Source organism: Aptenodytes patagonicus, chromosome 19, assembly GCF_965638725.1.
Source record: "Aptenodytes patagonicus chromosome 19, bAptPat1.pri.cur, whole genome shotgun sequence".
Lineage (NCBI taxonomy): Eukaryota > Metazoa > Chordata > Aves > Sphenisciformes > Spheniscidae > Aptenodytes > Aptenodytes patagonicus.
The window spans coordinates 3,427,349-3,452,741 of NC_134967.1; the positions used below are offsets into that span (position 1 = coordinate 3,427,349).

Consider the following 25,393-nt stretch of genomic DNA (forward strand, 5'->3'; position numbering starts at 1 on the left):
TAAGATTCCCACCTTCAAAATGTCTTTGGTAGTTTTCTCCACTTAAAGTTACCTACAGCTAGTGATGATTGTTTCTATTTTTTGGAAGGTATTGTGCTTCATTACTTAATACTAACACTTCAGAACCTGATGCTTAGCCATTTTCCAACACCGAAATCAGCTGTTTTTCAAAATAGCATCAAAATACATGGGTTAAGATTCCAAGTGAGAAAATACGTCTTGATAACCAACTCAGCTTTGCCCTCACAATGCATACCGCAGTTGGTGGATAAATTTCCAAACAACATCAATAGCTGCAGTACACAGAACAGGGTTTATGCTGCAAGATAACAGCTTATCAGAGAGAAGTAATAACCTTGTACACAACTCATGAAAAGCGTAGCACAGATATTCTGGTTCACTATGCTACGATGGTACCTATCAGTTTTGAGGTGAGAATTATTGGCTTGAAAAGTAAGGTCACAGACATGAACAAACAGGGGTCTGGCCTAATTTGTTATATTTTTGAACATATTATCCTGTTCATCACTGTACTGTAGCTTTAAACACTATGAACATGAGAAGGTGGACGTAGCATCCTTTAAGCCTCAGTATTAATTCAACAATGTGTATTTCACAAATTGTTTAATTCAGGTTACTAGTAAAAATGAGGAACAGGAAAGGTCATTTAAACAGAGTAATACCTGCATGGCACAATCAAAAGATCGTGGTTTACCTTGTATATATCAGTCAGTGCATTTTTACTGGGAAATTTCATTGCATTTATTTGCACTGCAGGACCAGTCTCCACGGGTTCATTTTCACTCATCTTAGGTGTCAGAAAGAGCATAAAAGGCTGTGTGGTGCCAATAAGCTGGTTGTCCACCTACAGAGTAGACAGGACAGACAACAGAAGCTGAATAGGTGACAATAAACAGCAAAATTGATCCTCTTTAACTGAGGACTTAAAAGCTTTCAGAAATACACGGTCCCTGAGCCAGGGAGATACCGTATATACGTGGTTATTGATCACCACTGAGACCATACCAAAAAAATATTCAGAAATGTCCTCCATTAAAAAAAATGGTTATAGCTATCAACAAACAAAACCTGTAACAAAACTGCTGTGTTCTCTGGGACTTTTTTTTCCTTTTTCGAAAAACAGAGCCAAAAATATTAAACAACAGCAGAGTTAGGCTACTCCTGCATTTAAGTTTGACTGATGCATGTAAGTATCCATTTATCTCGTGTAATCTACATCAGTACCCACAATTCCCCTTCCACGGAAATCTTACATATTGGGAACAGAACTCTAATACTTTAGAGGAGTTTTTTAGTAGAATAAAAACAATCTTTACAGTCTTCAGTTTAACTTGTGAACTCTGAATTTCAAACACTGAACTGAAAACAAAGGTAAAGGCAAAACTCTGCAAAGTCAGAAACAACATCTAGTTGAAAAACAAAAAGTAAGAGGTTTATATTTGTCCTATTTGTCTATGATACTATGATGTATACTGTGGTACTACCCACATTAGGACTCCTGCTTTCAGTGGCTGCTTTTTCATTATGTAATGACAAAGAACCAAGAACCAGGAAAGGAGAAACAAAATAAAAAAGATTTTAACTTGCCTAATAGAAATCAACAGCATGAAATACAATATATCATTGTCTCAACAATATATTCTCTACTCAACAGTAGAGAACAATGAAAAAAGGAAACATCGACGCTAATCAACACTTCTATGATATTTAGGAATTGAAATCTCAGTAACAGCTCTAAACATTTTTCAAACCTATTATGACAACAAAAACCGCAGAGAACCCATGAACAAATAAATTTGTTTCAAAATGGCAAATACCTGTATGTCTTGCACACTGAGCTCTAGCACCTGACTTGTCGACAGTTGTGTGTAGTGGACATTAATTCTTGTGAGGCTTGCAAATACTAGCTCTTCAGGAACTTTGTTGACCAAAGACAATCCTATTCCACCTTCCAGTTTCACAAGCACCTGAGAAAAGAATATTTGAAGAGAAAAAAAAAAAACAACCACTAACAAACCAACACTGAAAAAACCTGTGATACTGAATACATACTTCTGCAAAGAAGTTATTTTTTTTTAGACTCATCTCCAGAAAGGCTGGACAGATCATTGACGATTAGTCTTCGAATAAAGAGGTGTTAAGACATATAAACCCAACTGCTAAGAATGAGGAGTTTTAGCAGGAAAATCTAGGAAAAGTACATTACAAGAGGTCATCATAGGGAAAAGCTAACCAACAACGCCTCCGACCCCCCCCTAAACTCTAGAAAGGAAAATGATAAAGAGACAGATACTAGCTGTAATATCTTACTTCTAATTCCTGCTCTGTATCTGGATTTTTTAACTTGCGCAGATCTTGTTCTGTAACTGGAAGTTCGTCTCCTTCACTGGATAAACGATCATTTCTACGTTGGTTAAAATCCATTATCTGATAAACAAATAAATTACTACAATGATCACTTTCCTGTTTATAAATAAGTTATATTGTCCTACCCTATAAAATTTTCTTTTCTTAAAAATAAGGACAATGAAAACTTTTGTTGTAATTATTTCTGTTTTACGATATTCCCCTCCCTCTTCATATATAGTTATTATAAAGTTATATATTATATAATATATATATTATAAAGTTAACTTTTTTTAAGATTTTAGAGATGCAATACAGAAAAAGGTATTTCAAGTACAAGCAAATAATGAAACTAGATTCTAGTTAATGAAGGACCTTCACCTGTAGAACTCTAGTTGGCCCATCCGGGATGACTCTAACAGCTAGTACTCCTGACCCAGGCCTCATCTTCTGGTTTATGAACTGCTGTTCAGGTGGAACTGGCCCCAAAAGTTCAAGTGAAGTATCAGGACCAAGAACAACTTCTGCTCCATCATGAAGACCTAGTATTCCTCCCTTTGCCTGGAGAAAGAAATAAGAGTAAGGAAAAAAAAACCCAAAACAACCTGATAAGTAAAGGCTTCAGATAACTATTTACATACATTAATTTAAAATGTATGTAGCATCTCCACAGCTGAAGGAGAAAATCATCTGAGAGTCCATCCCAGACTGACTACTCTGGGTGTGAGGGAAATAAACACATTTCTTACTCTCCAGAACTAAAAGAAAAGCAGTCCAGCAGCATTTTACTTGGTATTACTAAAGCTTCTGGTAAGTCATGTTTAATCAGCTTGGCAGCTAGAAGAACCAGCCACAATCAGTAATTAAGTACTCCCACTGCACATTCAGAAACCGAAGCTATCATATCATGATCGAACGTGGGAAGTCCTTCCTGAAAATACCTTCAAAAGGACAGAAAGCTTTTTAAAAGATGAACTCTGGATCTGCAGATGAGAATGTAAATCCTTACTGAGTCAACATCTTAAAACAGCAACGCGGGGCTTTTTGGTTGCTTCAAACTGGCAAGTAGTAACTTACTAAGCTACAGTAATTTGATCACAAAATGATCAACATAGAATCATAGAATAGTTTGGGTTGGAAGGGACCTCTAAAGGTCATCTAGTCCAACCCCCCTGCTGTGGGCAGGGACAGCTTCAACCAGATCAGGTTGCTCAGAGCCCCGTCCAACCTGACCTGGAATGTTTCCAGGGATGGGGCATCCACCACCTCTCTGGACAACCTGTGCCAGTGTTTCAGCACCCTCAGCGTAAAAAACTTCTTCCTTATATCTAGTCTAAATCTACCCCCCTTTAGTTTAAAGCTGTTCCCCCTTGTCCTGTCGCAACAGGCCCCGCTAAAAAGTTTGCCGCCATCTTTTCTATAAGCCCCCTTTAAGTACTGATAGGCTGCAAGAAGGTCTCCCCGGAGCCTTCTCTTCTCCAGGCTGAACAACCCCAACTCTCTCAGCCTTTCTTCATAGGAGAGGTGTTCCAGCCCCCTGATCATTTTCGTGGCCCTCTTCTGGGGGAGGCTTCACGGGACTAAGTAAAGTGTTTTTCTCTAGATCTGTTTTTTGGTATTAGAATTGAAACACAGCATTAAAGGTGGCAAAGGAACACTACATTGCTGCTATCCTTACCGTATCTATTCTGGAGGCTGGAACCTTCTTTTATGGCTACTACATTCCTTTAAAATTAATCAGAACAGAACTACAAATACAGTCTTAAAAGGTTATTGTGAAGCCTTAGGAGTATTTTCCATACTTTTTCTTCTTTGCTTACATCAAAACAAGCATCTGAAACTTCAAAATTGGTTTCTGCAGGGTATTTCTAGTTTCAGAGAGGACACATACTGTCCTGCTATTACAGAGTGAGCAAAATGACCAAGATGATGGTTTTCTGTCATTGCTGTTCAGTTTTAAAATGAAGAAATATCCGAAGCACGTGTTAGGGAAAAAACCCAACAAATTACAAGAAATTTAGAAACAGGAAAAGAAAGGTAGGGGGAGATATCTCCAATAGAACATGATGGTGTCCTATATGCAGGATTTTCAAAGTGATATTATCATTCTGTACCTTACCGATCCATTCCAGATTCATTATGCACATAAAAGACTCACTTTCATCACAGAGCTAACATATTCGCTATGGAGGTACTTTTTCCACTGAATTGAGGTTGATTTCTATTCACATAGCTGGCACAATTTATTTTTCAAAATGAAACATTAGAAATAATATAATTATTTATTACAAACATGTTTTGCTATTTCAACAATATGCAGGGTAACTTATTCAAATTTGTTTGTAAGCAATGAATATGGTTGAAACACTTAAAAAAAAAAAACAACATAAAAATTCTTTTGACATTTAATTCTAGAATTTGTAAAAGCAAGCCAGGTTTCTGTGCCTACAAATTCTAACATCAGCAGACAGAATTATCAAACAGTTTGCAAGTGTTAGCTGTCTGCAAGTCAGAGTTTCCTGGAACACAAAGAAAGAGCCAACAGTTCAAACTGCTTTTAAAATTCTTATTACTAAAATGTTAGAACCATGATTCTGAGAAGTGCTGGTCATACACAAATCTTGACTTTCACCAGTGATACTAATTGACACAATCTGCATTTTCACATTTGGTATGCGTGAGAATATCAAGGCCCTATTTATCACTATACTGTTCATTTTCAACAATAACGTACTATTAATTTTCTAATTATTTACTTTCAAATTAATAATTATTTGAAATTGAGAAGAACATTCAAACATGAATTTAAACCACACAAGCTGTTTGCGCAAGTCTGGTGTCCTCTGTATTCTGAACTTTGGCCTCAAAGCTTTTAGTTCACTTCAATACTAAGCCCAAAAGACTCTGTCATGTGTATCAGCAACAGTCAAAACAAGTTTAACAGATCATCAGTACCGACCTGGACAACAAGTCCATGAATACCACAAGTCAACTTTCCATCACAAAAACTCCATGTCTGGGTAGTACTGCGCCGTCGATCAGGCTTTCTCAACATCAGGGGCTCATACCTGCAACGAAAGCATGCCACCCAATACTTAGAGGATTCCAACTTCTCAGTTTTACTCGAGATGTGTTAATGACGAACACTTACTCTAATTTTGTTCAAGCTCATTTTCCTAATCTCACTTCTAGAAGTGCTCTTTTAACAATCTGCTGCTGAAAATACATTAGCCATGCTTTTAAAAATATTTCCAAGTCACAAAAGTGATCGTGAGGTCCGTTCACAGAGACAGATAAAATCCAGCTCTTCCACATGCCTTCAGAATAATTTCTTTCCTTATTCAGAGAATATCATGTTAAGTATGCTTTCAAAGACATGGTTAGAATCTACACCAGTTTCCTGAGAAATTGTATTTGCAATACCTGTTATCTGTGACAGCTGCCAGACCTGCAATATCTAAAATCATACAAGAGTCCACAGACCGAGGAGAAGGTTTATGGGGGTTATGAGGAACTGAAGAACCTTCATGGCAAAGCATTCCTGTGCCCGTCATTCTCCAAAGCTGGGATCGTTTTCCTGGCTCCTGTTGCATAAAAATTCAACATTTAAATGAACACAGCAGTACAGAGCAAATCTCTCGGTTCTGTTTTGCTATCAGATGCTTTGAATTATAATTCTTGGAATGACTCGTATAACTTCAGAGCCCCGAATTAGAAACTGGTTTGTATAAAAACTTCTAATTCAACTCTGATATTCAACGAATATGCATCCTACATTAGCATTGTTAGATGCAGAGCTGTATTTACAAGCTATTTTTAATCTCAGCAATATTTAAATACAGTTTCTATTTAAATACAGCTCCAGATATAGAAGACTTAGCTTACAATGTAACCAGAAAGGAAGCATGCCCTACCTTGTAACTTCATTAGAACCTCCAACATACAATTAACACACTTGGTTGTCTTAGAGGCATTTACAACGTTCCTTACTACTTTTATCCCAATTCCCCTTTCTGTCACCTTTACCCCATAAAAGTCTTATACGGAAGCACCACCATAATTCAAGCAACCTGAATTGCAATAACCTGTCGCTTTCAGTGGAGTCTGTCTCCACCCTTTACAAGTTGCCATGAAAATGTTTTTATTTTTTCCTTCTCCCAGCATATGATTTTACTTCAGCGCATAGCAACAGCATTTTAATAAAATCCAACGTGTCTTGGTACCTTCTTTTTCAGTACAACTCGTTGAGTCTTTGGAGAAACATCAAGGACAAGCTCTGCATATGCAGCATCCTTATTCGAAGCAACTGGTCTTACACCCGGCTCCTGTAAACTAGAACACCAAGAAAACATCATCATGTTTATTCAGAGTAGCTGCTTCCTCTGTAGACTGAATTAGATTTGTACCAAAATCCAATCGAGGAAGCTTACGCTTCCAATATAGCCAATGAGACAAAAATTTATATTGGTTTTTTTCCCCTCTTGTTATTTTTGGAATTACCAGTGTAAGCTGTCAATTTGAGTACATTCTTAAAAGGGGCTTTGATTTCTCACTGTGACTAGGAGCTTCACGGGCAAATGAGATGAATTCCAAAGAAAATTTTCTACCTTATATTGAGGAAAGCAACAAAGCATGTATCAATCTCCTGTGGCTGTTTTCAATAGCATATAAACTAGCGCAAGTTCAAAATTCACAGGCATGTCATAAATAGGTATGTCCTGTAGTCAAGTGTTCTTAATCCACCAAATGAAATTAAGTCCCCAGATGTGACCCTGCCCTTCTAAGATCAAACACTGGAGTCGCAGCAGATGCTATGTGCTAAATCTTTCTCACTATGTGACAAAATAAACAATGGCAAGCTGCACCTATAAAGCTTAGTTACCACGACCAAACAAGGTAAGATACACAGCTTAACGACTGCCAGACTCAACTGAATTTTGGCATTTCTTCTGCTAGCTACAAGGTTGACAGAAGTTTAGTTGCATTTGAAAAACTTTCAAACAGCAACCATTAAGAGAATATTAATGTAAAACCTAAAGAACACCATGAACATTCAAAATATTTTCATCTAATAGATAAAGAATTACCCTGAGAAAGTATATGTAGCAGCAATATAAATGAAGTTTTCATAGTAAAGCTGCTTGCTATCTTGGAAGTCATTCATGCTACAGACGATTTCTGAGGAGCCTGCCCCTTTAACTGTCAGCATTATAAAAGGTGGCAGAATAGGTTCATCCCATGCATAATCCAGAGAGGTCATGGGCTTCACTTCAGTGTACAGTCTTGGCTCGACAACGCCGTGCTGATTAAAAACAATTGGGACCTGTAACAGTTATGAAAGAGGATTTAGTTTCACACAGAAATTGTTAATCAGACAGATTTTTTGCTATCAGTTGTTCATTTTTCAGGAGTTGATCACTGAAACATGTTCAGCTCACTTCCTCCCCAATGGTTTCATATGCATTTTCTTCCATTCGAGTCTCAATTAAAGATAGTCTCAAAGGGATGAGAAATGTCATCTTTGCTTTTATCTGTCATCCGTGGTTCAAAATGTCTTTAGTCCCATGGTAGCATCTCAAACCCTCCTAATCAAAATTAGGAGACTTGCCCAGTTTTATTTAACAGTTCAGTACCAAAATCCAGAATGAGAACCAGTAACTATTAAGAGCTCTGTCTCCTGCTGTGACCACTAGGCAGTCAGTAAGTTACTGTAAAATATGCAAAGTAAATTCTCTGATTTTTATAATCACTGACATGGAAGCCCAAAAGACAGAGAGGAAGGAAGTGGCAGCAGTAGCCCCAATTCTTTTTACAGGTTATTCAAGTGCTGAAAATAACACAGAACAGATTACAAACTATCACCCTAGCACAATTTTCTCATCAGTAATAATGCTCTTCCTTGTAAGACTTTTAATGCACTCATAAAAGCCACAATGTTAGCACTATTACTTGAACAAGAGGTAGTTGAGTACTACCAATTTTTACTAAAATTTCAGAAAATTACAATTATTATATACAAATAACCTCTTGCCACACACACTTTCATTTTATTTCATTACACAAGCTAGTCAGCTCCCTCTTCTAACAAATAAAAAAGAACTTCTACTTTTCTTTTTTTACTAAAAATGAAAGAAAAAAAAGTGATTTTTTTTCTCTTTTACCTTGGAAAAATTGTCTATGCGGAAAGGTGGCGGTAACTGATCTGTGTCACTGAACGCAATGCGATATGTGGCTCCTTGAAGAGTAATTTCTACTCTTAAGAAGTAACATTTTCCCAGGGTGTCCCTGAACAAGAACAAACAAATTCAAGAGAGGCAGGCTTCTGATCTGCGTTACCCGCAGTCATAAGTGTTAAACAGCTGCTTCTATCAAAAAATGGAAGTATGCTACAGAAGATTTATATATAATAGCTACCTCATATTAATATGGAACGAGTTATTTTTGTTGACCTCAAAGCCCCCAGACCAAATGCAGTTTGGGACATCCATTAGTCTCACACATAATAGTTGATCATAATCGTTACGCGGCCAGTGGAACACGACGCTGGAACCAGGAAGTGTGGAGATATAGCCATCGGGATTGGATGTTCCCTAGTAATAGAAATTGGTAAATACATGTCCTATAGGTATTAAAAAATACAGTATTAATCTATGTACCTCTCAAATACAAACACAGCAATTATTCTGTTAGGTGGATGCTGGTATTAGAATAATGAGAAAGATCTTCATAACCAGCCAACAATACTTTCAAGTATTCTAACTTTTTGGTTAGAAGCTGCTGTGACTAACTACAGGTACTGTAATAACAAGTAACAAAAAGGAAGCATCTTACCCGACCTCTGGCAAATTCCCGCTGAACAAAGGCAAGCTTGTAGGTTGATTTATTATCTAACAGGTAACGGGGCGCAAATGTTACCATACATGTATCAATATAACGGCCTCGGCCTTTTTTAACATCAATACCTAGTAATAAAAACAAGTTAAAAATAAAGCTATTATTTACAAGAGAAAACAAAAGACATCTGCCACAATATATTTCACATAACAGAAGTTCTTTTTCTTGGGTTCCCGAGATGCACTGTTTCTGCCATACCACTGCCATACCTTGAAACATTATTTTAAACAGTAAACATAATTTTATGCCATCTGTTACCCTCTGTTTCTCAAGTACAATTTAGAGATCATAAGCAATGAAGATATCCCCCCCCCCCCCCCCGATTTCCAATCCCAAGTAAATCAATGCAAGTAATTATTCCACTTTTAAACATATGAAAAATTCCTCAAAAATCACTGTGGAGTAACTTCCAAACTGTAATTTAATTAAAAACTAAAAGCTTCTGCAGAAATTGTACTTTACATATACTAGAAGCACAAGGAAGACAGAAGTTGCGCTCCTCCACATCAGCCTACAGAGGCACCACAAAGCAAAACCCACAGAAGTAGCACATGGCTGAATGGTTACAGTATATAGACAGTCAAAATAATCAAAGACAGTAATGCGGTGGGATTTCAAATGTACTTAGAAGTAACATACAGGGGGAATAAAGACACAGAAAGAACAGTTTTTAAATGCAGTTATTAACACTCAATGATGAAATGTAAAAATAGAAATAACCGAAAACTTATTTTTAAGCTAATGAAATTCAAAATAAAGACGTAAAAATACTTAGAATACTATTTTTTTGTTTAATAATTTTCTCTGGACCCTTAAAAACCTTTAACAACATATGTTTCCCTGCTGCCATTGTTTCGTTTCCTGTGTCACTGACATCATGTCTTCCCAAGTTCTACAGTATTTCTGAAATGTTCCTATCAGCACATACCAATGTTATAAATGAGGCCTGGACGGTTTCCATGTTGGATCACTTTAAGGGCTCTGACACCACTACCGCCATCCAGGGAGAAACCCTGGCACCAGCCAGGCATACCTTCAGGATGGATTCCTTTTCCAACCCGCATTGTACAACTAAGGGTAAGAAGAAAACACAAAGGATTTACTCATTTAAATGAAAGATCAGATATCAACATGATGCTGATGATCAAACACATACCCAGCTACAAAAAGAACACCTGTGTTTTAATATAAAAGCATTAGAAGCCACGATAAATCTCTTCTTGAGTAATTCATTCTGCATGTCTGCCATAAGCTCTTTTAACATATTGGTCAAGACTCAGTGACCATTTCTTGTAAAAGGCTTGGTAATTTTCAGACCGATTAACCACGACAACATTTGTGTGTCTTTTTTCTTTGAAAGAAAAAATAAATATTTGGGGGGGGATAAATTTTACTGTTGTTCATTTGAGCAAAAATCCCAGAACACTTCAGATAGATTTACTTTAAATCATGTTCGTATTTTCATGGAAAAAGCCATGCCATTTCCTTTCACATCAGAACCACAATAGCTCTGCTGCATGTGGACCTCCTGCTACTACTTCTCTATTAATATTCACAGTTTAGAATAGGGGTTTGGAGTGGGGTTTTTAGTGGTAACAAAGTAATTTATACAACTCAGTAAGTCTCTTCATAAAGGTTTTTGATTTTCTTACAAAAGAAGCATGAGTTCAAAACGTGCAAAATAAAACCAAAGCAGCCTGCAGACGCAACAGAACTAGTCAACCAAGGAGTTTTCAGTAGGAAATGTCTAAAGATCCAATATGCTTATTTTGGTATTTAGAAACTTAGTAACTTAACAGGTCATCTTAATAGGGAAAGACTTTTCCAACATGATATTCATACTAATATATCAGCACCCAATCCTCTGTGAATTATTTTCATACTTCCTAAGGTTCCTTCTTGTCTGTTCTTCTTGTGGTATTACTTACAAGTTTGGCTGTTCTTTATCAGCGTAACAGAATAGAAGTGGGCTGAGGCTTCTAGCAAGCTCATGCTCTTCAAACTGACCTGCAGCATCTGTTTTTGCATTATCTTGTCTGAAGATAAGCGGCAATCCTTTAAGTAAACACAAAAAATGGAGTGTCAAACTACACTTCACCTTTGCACAAATTAAAATGAGAATGGTAAAAACTACTTCAAATTAAGGAACAATCTAAAATATTTCAGTTGTAATACTAGCCATTAGTCTGCATGCATTCTCCTTTCAATTCCTCGTCTAACCTGTTTAACAGCTAGACCTATTAACAGCTGCGAGCCACGGAGTCTGGTCCATGCAGAAAAGGAGTTCTTGTAGCTCTGAAAGTGCCAATGGATGTTAACATAGAATAACTGCAAATTAGACCTGTTGCTTTCTCAAGGCATATCAGTCTTTGAAAACCACAATTTTAACAGTGATTAATCTATGTTGATTTATTTAGAGGTACAATAGCTCATGTTTGAAAATCTGCAATATAGCAACTAAAACGTCTAAGTTACCTGCTGTAACATTCATCAAACAGTAGCTGCTGGCACTGTAAAAAAAAAAAAATTAAAAAAAAACTCCTGCAACTTTGATTCCTCTTAAGTAGTGTTTAAAAGTACTATCTGGCTAGAAAGCAAATCAAAACACTGCATAAAATCTTTATTTCCCAGTTCATGATTACAGCTATGAAAGAAAATACTGTAAAAACTTACCTGTTTTGTTGATTAACCAATACGGTGCTGAAATTAGTATTTTTAGAGAACCCTCAGCACGACATACAATCCTTATGGTCAAATTTAGTAGTCGCTTGTTGACATCATACAATCGCATCCGCACCATATAGTTTTGTGTCCCAGGAGGAATCAACAGCTCCTTGCAGATCGGGAAGTTTTCTAGCAATACCCCTACGAAAACAAAACGAAACAAAACCAAACCAAACATCACCCACACAGAAACATTAGTTTCTGATAAGCATACAGGTTGGTGTTTCATATGGCTTCATCTTCCTGAATATTTCATACAGCTTACCCAGATTAACTTTTAAATCTGCCCAGTGTAGTAACCTCTGACCTCATGAAGAAATGCCTCAATTTAAGTCACAAGCAGCAAAAAAAGTTCTATAAAGAACCCTGCTTAGGGCTAATTACTGCCTTAGGCATCAGAAGTCCAGCCAGTGTTGAATAATTCCATACATACTCTCAACACCAATTTTTTCTGTCAGAAAGAAAACAGCAAAACCACCCAAAACGTTGGGAACTTATTTGATGTATTCCCTTCTTTATCACTGTTCTCTCCAGTTTCCACTCTCAGGAAAATGAGAAAAGAGCCGAATAAGGAACAGATCAAGACAGCTGACAGATTTGGGGGAATGATGGCAATATTAGTATTTTTTTTGGATGCGTGCACTTGGTTATTAACTGTAAGAAACCCTGCAACCCAATGAAATAATCACATAAGTGTTTTCAATTTTCTCATTTTTCCCTTCTTGCACCATAGTTCCTTGTACAAGAAACAGTTATACTGAGGTACTCCTCTAGGAGGATCAGAAAGTAGTATCTGAAAAAGAACCTTACCAAGCTCAATGTTCTGAGATGTATCAGCTGTGTGCAATGCTGCCTCTTTGCCAGGTTTTAACGTCCCATTAATTGGCATTCCTTTAACATAGAACTCGAGTTCACAAGGTAGCAAGTTACAGATTACGACCGTTGGCAAGAGATAAATAGTATGCCCAGGCTGTCTGAAAATCTGTTTAGCACTGTCAGAAAATATGTTGGAAGGCATGTAATCCGGATAATTTTCTTTCTTTATAGCCACACAAAACCTGTGAAGGCAGACATATAGGAGAAGTAGTCAATGAACCGACAGAATAATTGAACCCTGTCTTTGTGTATTGCACTAAATCCCACAACGTGCTGTAACTTCAGGACTGACAGCAAAAACAGCATTTAGAATTGTTCTCCACGTAATCACTTTAGAGTTCGATTATAAGGTATTTTGTATTTATGCCTAACATTAAGACAACAGGGGTTTCCTCATTTTAAGCAAAGAATTAATTTAGTCACTCAAAAAAACTTGTCTGTTCAGAGACCTAACAGAAAATTGCTTTTACAGATGATCAACTTTAAAACCAACTTCCATAAACTCACAGAAGCATGTTATCGACTATTACTAAGAAGAGTTTTAAATAGTTAAGTAAATTATAATCATGTTCTTTGCCCTTCTTCCCAGTAGATATATCCTTGCTTTGGCCACCTGACACTTGAGTTTTTCATTAGTTAAAGTAAAAAATTGAGTAAGTAAACCTTCATTTTAAATAATTTGTTAATTTTCCTTCCTGTGACACGTTCAAAACCGGCATATTAAGAAATGAACTATGGAACTGACACACAGCAGTAACTATATAGTACGCAAAGGTCATTTCCTGAAGTAACTTCCATAATCTCTATTCTAGTATTTCCTAAATTGAGAGCATCCCTAAATCCGTCCTATCAGATAACTACAAAATTCCATGAAGTCCTCACTATGCAGCAACATTTTTGGGCTTAGAACAGACTAAAGGACATCCAGGACAAAGAACAAGTATTTGTGAACACGCTATGGCAAACCACTCATTATTCTCAGTGAGACAGACTAGATAATTTAACATGTCACATTCTATTTTCTAACCTTTTCTTTTTTACAATAAATACTAATAGTGTGCTTACTTTGTATTCTCAGACATTTGCTAACAGGCCCTGTCAAAGGGGCTTCAAGGAGCCCCACAGAAATATAGCTGTTATGCTTCAATGCTTTCTCATTATTCAACAGACCAAACAAAACATCCCATTAAACTGCAGAAGCTTTCATCTCTAAGTATTTTCTTTCCTGTTATTTACTTTCACAGTATTTCATTTATCAGAAGAAGATAACACAGCTTACAGAGAAATAATTAGGTCTTAATTACCTGAAAAATCGGCTATTTTCAGACTCCATTGAATGACACTCTCGCTTGCTGCTACATACTTCTGCTGTCTTCTGAACATTAGTCCAATGAATTGGAGCCTTACAGAAAAAGACTCCCATTCCTTTCGGCCTGGCTTGCAAACGCCAAGATGTAAGATGTAATGGAATAGCAAAGGAATCTCCCGGCATAACTGCTGGAAGAACTACAGGTTCTGCAACCAGAGAAGAAAATACACATATCAAAACAGGCCCCTTTACTGAAAAGCATAAAATTTTCAACTAGCAAGTCTCAAATTTTTGAAGCAACACATTCCGTTTTAACATAAAACACTAGCTACTTTATGCATGTTTCAAACACCAGCTTTAAGCCCTATTAACTATCTGGCAGCAGACAATTTTAGGTGTGTAAATCTGAAACTGGAAACAGACTAAAAACTTGCTGGAATTCAAATTCTTTCTCCTTGGGTGCTTTAGTGAAAATGCTTATTTCAAAAAGACCTCATTTATTACATTTTGGACACATTATCAGCATATCACTACATTTCTAGATTGCACCTTTGCATGCTAACACCTGAAACCTTCTAGACTACCGCTAAAAGACACAACATGCTACATACAGAAATAAGATTCAGTCTTTACAGAGTCTCAGCTTTCCCCGTTTACCTGAACAATAAGGAAAAATCCTACTGGGTTCTCTAGCTTACCCTGCTGATCGCTTTCTTCTTAAGATTAGCCATTTCCCCTCCAGGGAGTTCTACTTTGTTGTTAACCATTACAGGCAGCGGTGAATCTTCTTGGGGAGGAAGCTAAAGATTCCTCATAGAATGGAAGGAACATACAACACTTACTGTCAGGAGCAGAAGGACTATCTAGTCTTAGTTCCATTGGTGTTTCCAGCTTGTTCTTCACAATCAAGGCTGAGCGCACTGTTATCACTTTCCGAGCGCTACCTTCCATGGTAACTTCAAATACCACACGAACTGGAGGCAATGAAGAAAACTGGAAGATATTTAAAAGCATTAAAAAGCTCAGGTAATGATTATACCTGGAAGAGGGACACCTCAATTTTGAAGCAGTAACTGCTGGAGTAAAAACTTGCCAACTGAGTCCAACTACATCCAACGCCTAATGTATATACAGCTTCATAATGATGATTTACAATCCTGTACCTCTTCCTCAAAACACAATAAAATTAACTATGAAAAAGCAATTCTAAATACTACTAACTCCACTATTTTTTTCAAAACGATGGAAGTTCAAATAAGAGCAACACAGATCCTAAAAGAACACTTTATACGCTATCTCACTATTACATTATTTTATAAATTCATGGAATTTGAATTCCAAGCCTCATATAATTAACAGTCACTCATCATTCCTATCTGTCAAAACTAAAAAATAAGGTGGAGCTTTCTTAAAATAGTCATACTTTCTTCACTTTTAGCTGCCCTTCTACTGTGGTGTTTCATCTCCTACATTACACAAAGTCATTGCCACTTCAATCCTGAAAACCACATTTTATATGGGCTCACATGCTGGAATTCACATACTGGAATTTAAGACCCATTCTTCAAACAACGATTTACATGGGTGAGGAATGGTAAGTCATGTTAAATACTTGATCCGATTTGAAAGTTCGTTTTGTTTGCTTGACTTTTGTTTCCTTTCTATTGAAAAGGTTTTAGAAGGATGGAGAAGCCAGTTCACTTGTAGAATTATGCTAGTCTTATTTAAGTAGCTCTCAAAAAATGAAAATATATACTCACGTAGACTTGTGGATGTATTATATTTGTTCTACTTATTGGGCTTCCAAGCTGGGAGAAAAGTAAACAAGAAAGTTAAAATTGTTCAACTTCTAAGTTGAACTCAACTTACTCTCAATTGTAATACAGAACATTAAGCTAAATACTTTCATCACTTTGTGTTTCTGATCTTCAATACAGCTTGGAAAACATGTCAGAACTATACCAGCAAAACCTGTTTGTAATACTGCTTTAAAAAGAAACGAAGCTGAAGGAAGAAGGTTTGTTGAAAAAAAAGGAAAAAGCTACAGAAGATGTTCCTGAACAGCAATTCTCATTAATTTGCATCGTTGTCCTTCAAGAATCAAGTTACAGAGAAAGATGATGCTTTTTATGCTTCAATATGAAAACATCAGAAATTATTCAAATAAGAGACTACTGGCGCTTGTCAGTAGTATCATGAAATTAGATTCTAATCCTGTTTTATACCAAAAAGATCTCAACTTCCAATTTCTCCAGTGCTCAACAATTTTCAGTAGCTAGTCTCAAAACAACTAGTTTCAAAATCCACAAGATCATTTTTATCACTGAGCCTCAACCACCAACTGCCAGCCTGCTGATTATTACAATTGCATTTTTCCTTCATGACAAGTATATTTTGTCTAAGCAGCCACATATTTCAACAATCTCTGGGCTTACAGGAAATTGCCAGTGTTGTTTATTTTAAGTAAATTAAACACATGAAAAGCATTCCTGCAATAGAAGAAATAAAAGTAGCTGCTGAAATGCTGTGCTGATTTAAAACTCAATCTCCATGAGTCCATGGCACTGTCACTAATATATTAGTTCTGCCATTGGAAGCTCTGACTGCTAAGCACAGACTAACTGCTGACTATTCTGTCTGTGTTTTTGTTATGCGTAAAACTGCCAGTTAGGAACCCAGCATCTCCAAACCCTCCCAATCCAAGCTAACTGGAAAGAAGACAATCAGACAGCAGCAGCTGCTTTAAGATCAAAATCTTGGAGACATCATTACTCTCAAATTACATATTCTATTAAAACTAACACTCTAAATCAGAACTTACAGTAGAAGAGGATGAGTTCTTATCTGGTGCAGCGTATCGGAAAAATGTTCCAACTTTGTCTACAGATACTGGACTGACTTCTTCCCAGCCATTTACTCTCACTTGCAACTGATGAATTCTTAGATCGTGTGTGTGCCTACCAGGTTAGATCAAGTTAAATTACTATTAACCATTATTATACAGTGTAAACGCCAAACAGTTCAAACCAAGAACATCCTCTGGATTCTAAATAAAGAATTTCATTGAAGCATTTAAAAAAAAAAAAAAAAAAAAAGTCTTGAGTTTTTCCATTTCATGGATAAAGACAGACCTGATTTTACATCTGTTCAATTGTTCCACCTTCCCTAATGAACATACAGAAGTACAACTATGTCGTACAAGTGAAAATAAAAGTATGCTACATATTTGTTAGGAAGTCCTTCTAGTTCTTAACACTGATAACGCTTATGCTCAACAACCAACGCCCCAGCCTCCCCAGTCCTTTAGGATAAAGGACATCTGATTTGTAATTGAGGTCCCTAAGTCTTTCTAAAAGCTCATAATGATCCAACTCACGCCTAGGAACAGCTGCCACCAATAGCAATATATGCTGCTTACTAGACAACTGATCATTTCACTCTATACATGACTTCTAAATATTTAAAAACAAAACATTAACAGGAGATTTAAAAAAATAACAACTTTTTATTTAATATCTGCTAGTGCCCTCACAACTATGATCATATGTGTTCCATATATGAGTGTGTCAAAACACATCTCACAGCCTGGTCCCTTCACCTGTGTCTGAGTTTCCCTCTGGCTTCAAATTCAAATGGAATCTCTTCCCCAGTGATAACTTCTTGCCATTCGCTGACATTATGGGCATCATCCAGCAATGTCCCATTTTCCTCAGGAACAACACCTGGACTCCCACTGTGAGACAGTGCAGCCCTGTGAAGAGAATCACATCATTTTACAAACTGACAAAAGGACTACTTCAAGTAACAAGTGCTTTTTAGTCTGCCTCAGTCTATAGAAGTCCTGCAGTAAACACATATACATCATGAATGTGTCTGACTGGTTTTCAAATTCTCTTGGGCCTCTTGGAAAAAAAAAAAACAACCTTTTTTTTTTAGCAGTAAAACTATCTCACTGTCAAAGAAAAGGCTCTTAACTAAGAAAGACTGGGAGTTGCCTATGTTTCTCTGCAAGAAAACGAAAGCACTGAAAACAACAGGGTTTGGCTGACATGTTAGAGAAGCCAGACAAATATTGTCAAAGTGATCCCACAACAGCTTCTTACCGGGTAGGTGTTGTAGTTAGGGTAGCAAACCACAGAGTACATCCAGTATGATTTCTAAGAGCAAATGGAACAAACGGCTGCCTGCGTTTTGGAGTCTTCATTTCAGCTATAAAACAGAATAAAGATTTGTCTAAATGCTTGTAAGAGCATTCATCAAATGCTAATGTAAGATGAGACACAATGGCTGGAGAACCACAGCCTGCACTACTAAAGAAGAACAGATCAAAGAAACAGCATAACAGATTACTAAAAACATTTAAAAATGTAGTAACTATTATAGAAATGGTACAAAGGAAACAGAAAGTCTTGCCCTACATCAACCGCCCCAGGAACTGAGCTTAATCTGTATGCTCTTTTGTTTCTTCATATCAAGTCTTGTAAAATACTATGCCTCCAGTTATAACTAACATGTAGAAAACCTAACTAAAAACCCAATCATAATCAGTAACTTTTCACGTACATACAAATGCTCATAAAGTATTAAACACATGTTCACTTATAATTAAGATTTATGCTCTATTTAACGTGACGAATACGGGATTACCCGGTACCCTCTTTAAATGGGACTTTTCTCCTCAAAGACTGAACAAGTAGAATTGTTTTCCTATACAGGATAAAGCCTAGTAAAAAAAGTATGAAATATAATTTGAATGCAACCAAAGGTAATCTGGTTATGTTAAAATGCTGGGACAGCAAAACCCCAGAACAAGAAACTTCACCTACAATGTTTGACTTTTTTCAAGTATGCATTACTAACAAGCACACAAGCGTTACTCTCGTCTTCCATACTGCAGTACATCATATCTGTGAAAATACTTACTATGTTTGGACAGAAAAAAAACCCTGTCAAATTCCAGTAACTACTTAAAAAGGAAGATAAATGGCTGCTTCCTAAATACATACATCTTTTTGTATGAGAGAAGTAGGAAGAAGGCACACACAATAAATCAGCTGCTTAAAGAAAAGGTAAGACAGAAATGAAATCTATTCCACAGAATTTATCTTCAGTCACTCCAAAGGCTGACTGATCTCAAGTTGAAGTACTTCATGTTCTGAGACCCGTTCATCCCACTACCACATGTTGAACTAAGAATAACTTCAGCACAGGTTTACAGAGGCAAGAGGGATAATGCAGGGTGGGTAGGTAAGTTTTTGAAGGAGTTATTGATGATTGCATACAACTTTCTTCCAAATCAATGACAACAAATTCCTATATACCTTACATTGTCACTGCAGACTTAAATCTGATCTCTCTAAAGCTTACAGAGAAAGTTCTTTCCAATTAAATGGCAAGAAGATGAAATTCTTGAAAATGAAAACTCTGATTTTTGCCAAGTACAAATAAAACAATCTTTTTAGTGTTGAGCTTGACTTTATACAATTTTTTGGCTAGCTCAGGTTCTACAAAATTACAGACCAGAAGCCAAGTGAACTTCTACTCTGGCATTTAATCGATTGCCAATTTATTTTTTGAGACTTTTAAAAAAGAATTTTTGGGACTATGGCCTGATTTTCAAAAGAAAACATAATGTAAAAGTTGCATTTTGAGACTACTACCTGAAAATAAAGACTACCATTACAAAGAGGTTTGTTTCGTAACTCATTTAGTCATTTAGTTGCAACACCCACTAAAAGCCAAACAATAAATATTAAGAGGTTTTGTTGTTTGGTTTTTTTTCCACAAGAAAAACTTCCTGAAAAATACCTCAGAAAAATAAATTGTTCTATCATTTTCCAGTTTTGGGGTTTTTTTAAACATCTATGAACTGTCTGCAACCACTCAGAGAAAATGTTTCTAAGGGGCAGTCTGAACGGGCCACAGATGTAAATTTATAGAAAGCTTTCTCTCCTCCCATTCAGCAACTTTTCTACAGGGGCAACATATTCATCAAGTATGTTGTTTTGTCTTCCATAATGTCACAAATCTTAAAAAACAAAAATTAAAAAATCTTATTTTAATCTGTATGGTTTTGCCCAAAGACTGTACTGTCAAATATAAAACAAACAACAGGATATTTATTAGGAATGCCTTACTCCCTAAGGCTTATTGAAAACAGATTGTTCCTTCCGAAGGCATCTTAAAGTTTTAAGTAGCTAAATATACATGCTGAATCAAGCGTAAGTATGTATATCAAACATACTGTTGGATATTTTTAGAATAGAAAATAAAAAATCTTGTGATTTTATTACGCTATTTTTAATCACAGTATACTGTCTCTCTAGAAAAGGGACATTGAATAGTCAACAACTCATATAACCTTCCTCAAAAAGACAGTCTTCCTACATAGGATTAGTTATACTTCTCCCTTCTTTCCTGAAGGGCTCAGAGAGGAATGTAAGAGAAAGACCAGGATGAAATATTAAGTTAAGCAGCTTAAGTAGCTGTTATGTTGTTTGGTTTTGGGTTTTCTGTTTGTTTGTTTTAAATATAGAGGCCAATCTACCAGCAAGTCACACATACACCACAGTATTTATTGTACAAGAGCCTTCCAAAAAAGAAAAAAAACCTTTTTGTCTCTCTCTGCTATACAGTACCTCTAGCATAGATTTGATGCTCTAGGTTAGTCAAACTGGCTGTACTCCTAGTTCTAAGGTAGACAAGAGGAAGGCCTGGCAGACAGGAAAGACAAAGTTAGCAGGTAAGAAAAAACACAAATACAGGTAGACTCTTCCCCATCATGCATCAGGAAAGACACAGACAGTTGGCATCATGCAATCTGTGTATGAGTCGCTACCCATTTGCTTACACTAAGTTGGCATTTGAATTGCTAAAATTTCTTCCAGAAGTAACACTGGGAGAAAAGCTGAAAAGACCTGCCACATATCAAGAGCTATTACTCAGAGAATTGTTTCACAAATATAACAGCATTTTTTCCAGAAACTCAGTCATTTAGGTCTTTGGGGATACAGAAAGAAAAAGACCACCTCTGAACTGCGCACACCCTGAACTCAATACTCTTATTTAATCTTTGACAGGATAGTCACTCATTAATTGAGAAAGTGTGACAGAAAAAGGAAGCAGAACTAGCAGTGCAAAGTTCTCACTCAAAGCTAAGTAGCCAGAAAGGTTTTTGTTTTTAAAGAACTGAACACAATTGAACAGAAAATAGCATTTTTGGTTTTTTTGCCAAATATCTCTAACAAGTCATTGTATGCTATGAAGACCAAATATTTATGTTTGTAATACATTAGACAGATGACTCTGTATGTCAGGACTGTTTCAAATAAAGTGTGATTAATGAGTATCATACTCTGCCCAAAACATGGTGGATCCACCGAAGAACCCATCCAGTCTTCTGAACTGATTACATTCACTTCTTTGTCCTGTTTACAGTAATCTTCCATCCATGACTGTTTGGTACATGTGTATTGTTCTAGAGGAATATAAGCAAAGACAGTGAATGTCTCCAAGGTGGCAGTAAACAAAGTAATTGAAAAGTATGTTGAATTCATAACACTAAAGTTACTCCACTTTAATGGCAAAAGTTTTACCTCACTGCTTTTTCTATGAGCCTCTTGCGTAAGTTAAAGACAAAAAACAGCTCATGAAATCACATCAGCGTCTTCAAAACCAAATGCTTTTATATTCTTAAGATTTTTTTTTTTTTTTTTAACTTTCAGTGGAATTCCATGTTCTTAAGATACTCCCGTGGCAATGTAAAACCTCTCAGTGAGGAGGCAATTAACCTTAAATATTTTCATGTTAGAAGCAGTTTCTAATTTTTTTTTTTCTTTGTAAGAGGTACATGCACATTCCTGCATAAATACCAAGACACCAACGGAGTCCTCTGGCACAGTATTAATCAGGAACTAGCCTTACTACTTGTTATCACTAGTATTAAAAAGCATCATGGGAACTCCTAGGAATCATTGATTTGCGTCTTTTCCTCCCACCTTGGCTCCCTCTTTCTGCCAACCCCACAGGCCTTGTGGGAGAAAGGAACGAATATTCAAGGAACAAGGAAGCCTCTTCTGTTACATTTGCAAGCTCAGCCATTTACATTTTTTTATTATGACCACCAAATTATTCAGATTTGCATACCAAAGAAGCAACAATATTTCTGGGAAATGCACATAATCATAGTCTCACAACACAGAAGCTTACATGAAGATTGACTTAATGATGAACAAAATGTTTTGATTTCCTGAGGTGGGAATTGACAGTTCAGGTTTTCAGAGACTGCAGAACTGAAATGAGTAGCTCCCCACTATGCCTGTCAATGTACTGAAAAATGACGAGCTGATCAAAATATTTTTAAGTACTGTAAAGTATGGAAAGCTTCAGATGAAAGCCTGTTTCTGATTAAAAATAAATTTCAAATAACATATGAATTTGATAGAATTCATATGACCAGAGAAAGAATTCCTACTAACCTCTAAAATATGTAGCTCATGTCTTTACACTTTCACAGTATCTGATAAAATACAGGCTGCCTAAATGCACACCTGTGTACAATATCACGTGAAGTATCTAGGGACTTGGGCCAAATCTCCCTCTCTCCATCTATGGGACACCAGCAGGACTCAATTAGAAATGTCTGCCATTTTCAGTACAGTGAAAACTAGACTGTACAGTGATGCTCTCGGGGAATACTCCTACGTACCTATGAAGACAGAGGTAATGTTTATATCCAAACGGTGTTTAGCCTTTACTTCCAGCTTCAGTCGGGAAGGGTGGAGGCGGCTCGAAGCTTGTTGTTGCCAAGAAACTGAACATGGCCATGGCTCAATAAATGGCTCCCAGCCTGAGAACAAACAGAAAACGTCACATGTATTACACATTTGAAGGCCACATTGGAATGCTGTTTACATACCTAAGTATTTAATAATACAACTTTAATAATGAGATCCTTTACTTTCAATCTGTGTTCAAGATGAACTTGTAAGCCTACAGATTTAATTTACTAGCTAATACAAAGTTGCTCCAGCTCCTCCATTTGAACCAGTGTACACTCTATGTAGAGTCTTGCAGAAATATCTTAATTCCAAGGAAAGCATTAGAGGGCAATTACAGCTTCATACTGAAGTTAGCTGGAACCAAGTTCTCTGAAATAGTTTTGAAAATTAATTTCACACTGTAAGTTGGCCTACTATTCAGTATCACAGAAGACAAAGGTCTAAAAGCTATTTAAAAAAAAACACCTTACATATTTTTAAAAACAAAAAAACTACCTTGTTATTGACAGATAATTCCCGAGGTTGTGGCCACCAATTTTATAACAGAAAATTTAGTTTCTGAATTCAGAGAAAACACACAACTAGATTATTTCTTTTGTCAGTGGCTGACCTGTATTGAGGCATAACTTGCTTTTTTGTATCTAAAATATAAATTATGATGGTCTTCTTATGTTAAACCATTGTCTTCAGCCTAACCGCCTACCCTCATGTCCTTTTCCTCCCTGAAATAAGTAACAATTTGATGCATCGAAACAATTAAATACTAAAAAAGAGAAGTGAATACAGAGACAGCAAGTTACGTAACTGTCATGTTCTTGGATAACCTTTTTATGCAATCACATTTGAAAAGTTCAGTGCAACTTTCATATCAGCAATCACTCTACTTTCCACATCCCTCCATCCAATATCAAGTTAGGATATCTTGTCTAAGATCACATGTTCTCACAGACACACACACGATCACAAAAGTCAACCTTTCACATTCCCTTATATGTATTTGACGTTGGGTGAATTTCAGGCTACTGTAGTAGGCAAGGCTGTTTTCCTAAACTTAAATAAAGAAAACAACAACCCCCCCCCCCCCCAGTATTTCACCTGAAAGCTCACGATTGTAATAATCTCCAGAGAGGGTAAAATGAGCGTAGCCTTCAGGGTTGGCTCTCAAATGTTGGAGAAAATTCAAACCTGCAAAAAAAAGTGAATGTTATATTAATGCAAAACAATGAAGTTTCCTGATTTTGCGAACTGTTAAGTAAGCAATGGAAGGTTTTGTCTTGACTTTTAAATTGAAATGGTACAAAAAGCATATCGTAATACTCTTCAAATAACATTTATAGACAGCCATGCTTTACAACACGGAGCCTCCCTAGGGTTCTGCTCAGGACAGATTCCATTTGTTATGTGATGTATAAAGGGGAAACCAGAGCCTTAACCCTACAAAGACTGTAATCTGCTTTAAAACAAAATTAAAACAAACATAAAAAAAATAAAAACCAAAAAAAGAACCCCCAAAACCCCACACAACAACCACCACCACCAAAACACTGTTAGTTGAAATTTCATGAGTCCTAAGAAACTGGAGCATGGTGCTGAACATACACAGTAACTGATGGTAATTTTATGCAACTCACTCAGCAGAACAAGATACTCACGTGAAAAGGTTAACTCAGCAAGGGGAACGTCACAGTCCATGCAGTCATCAATAAAGCAAATGCATATACTTTCTGCTTTTATTTCCACTCCAGAGATGAACTGAAAAGGCACAATCCCCTGGCTATCTCGACCAGAAGAGGTCAGGGAAACTGGTTTCAAAGGTTCAGCATTCTTAAATAACCAACTTGCTGCTTTTTTCAAGTCACCTTAGATAAAATGAAACGACCAATCACTCATCATTTACTTTCTCAATGAAGTGTACTTATTTAAAAAACATACTGAAGCAAACTAATTCCCTCTCTCTCACGAAGTATAGCAAGACACCAACAGTACCTTGTATGTGTTCTATTTAATAACATAAATATGAGAAGATTATAAAAACACGTTGGTATTTTCTAAGAATAAGAAATGTGTTTTGAAGTTTGCAAACCAAGTGGCAACAAAATATAAATCTATATTAATACTATGCCTATAAATAAGTTGGGAAACATGACAGTGCTAAAGAAAAAGAATCACTTATGTTAAAGCTGCATCTTCTTTTCATGTATTACATGTAGAAGTAGGTAAAATATATGATTCAAAAAGGAAGAGATGAAAACAAGTGCTCTAAAGAGATGGATAATAGCAAGAAATAGGTATACCATAAAAGAAAAAAAACAAACCCCAGCCCAAACCCCCAAACAAAAATACACTCAAACACCCCACACATGACATCCCAAAAGGCAGAAAGGATCTTTGGGGAGTGGTTTCTACACAGTAGTAGAACAGAAAAATGAGAATGCTTAAGATT

At 36.5% G+C, this 25,393-nt stretch overlaps 1 protein-coding gene across 5 annotated transcripts in view; it reads right to left on the reverse strand.

Annotated features, from left to right (window-relative positions):
* The window catches only part of VPS13D (vacuolar protein sorting 13 homolog D), a 110,812-nt gene that overhangs the window by 47,101 nt on the left and 38,318 nt on the right, over nucleotides 1–25,393 (reverse strand). For 3 of the 5 annotated variants that reach the window (XM_076356196.1, XM_076356195.1, XM_076356194.1), the window contains exons 36-61: nucleotides 24,603–24,809; nucleotides 24,046–24,135; nucleotides 22,878–23,018; nucleotides 21,525–21,647; nucleotides 20,809–20,883; nucleotides 18,274–18,379; nucleotides 17,769–17,921; nucleotides 16,992–17,127; nucleotides 15,931–15,978; nucleotides 15,013–15,163; nucleotides 14,166–14,376; nucleotides 12,796–13,043; nucleotides 11,935–12,126; nucleotides 11,190–11,316; nucleotides 10,190–10,332; nucleotides 9,199–9,329; nucleotides 8,782–8,957; nucleotides 8,529–8,652; nucleotides 7,455–7,690; nucleotides 6,591–6,699; nucleotides 5,791–5,951; nucleotides 5,327–5,435; nucleotides 2,749–2,928; nucleotides 2,332–2,448; nucleotides 1,839–1,988; nucleotides 716–865 (exon numbers count right to left, since the gene is read on the reverse strand). In XM_076356196.1, coding sequence (XP_076212311.1) covers nucleotides 716–865; nucleotides 1,839–1,988; nucleotides 2,332–2,448; nucleotides 2,749–2,928; nucleotides 5,327–5,435; nucleotides 5,791–5,951; nucleotides 6,591–6,699; nucleotides 7,455–7,690; nucleotides 8,529–8,652; nucleotides 8,782–8,957; nucleotides 9,199–9,329; nucleotides 10,190–10,332; nucleotides 11,190–11,316; nucleotides 11,935–12,126; nucleotides 12,796–13,043; nucleotides 14,166–14,376; nucleotides 15,013–15,163; nucleotides 15,931–15,978; nucleotides 16,992–17,127; nucleotides 17,769–17,921; nucleotides 18,274–18,379; nucleotides 20,809–20,883; nucleotides 21,525–21,647; nucleotides 22,878–23,018; nucleotides 24,046–24,135; nucleotides 24,603–24,809 — 3,794 coding nt within the window. The remainder of the gene's footprint in view (nucleotides 1–715; nucleotides 866–1,838; nucleotides 1,989–2,331; nucleotides 2,449–2,748; nucleotides 2,929–5,326; nucleotides 5,436–5,790; nucleotides 5,952–6,590; nucleotides 6,700–7,454; nucleotides 7,691–8,528; nucleotides 8,653–8,781; nucleotides 8,958–9,198; nucleotides 9,330–10,189; nucleotides 10,333–11,189; nucleotides 11,317–11,934; nucleotides 12,127–12,795; nucleotides 13,044–14,165; nucleotides 14,377–15,012; nucleotides 15,164–15,930; nucleotides 15,979–16,991; nucleotides 17,128–17,768; nucleotides 17,922–18,273; nucleotides 18,380–20,808; nucleotides 20,884–21,524; nucleotides 21,648–22,877; nucleotides 23,019–24,045; nucleotides 24,136–24,602; nucleotides 24,810–25,393) is intronic. The other 2 variants (XM_076356199.1, XM_076356197.1) reach the window with 1 other exon arrangement.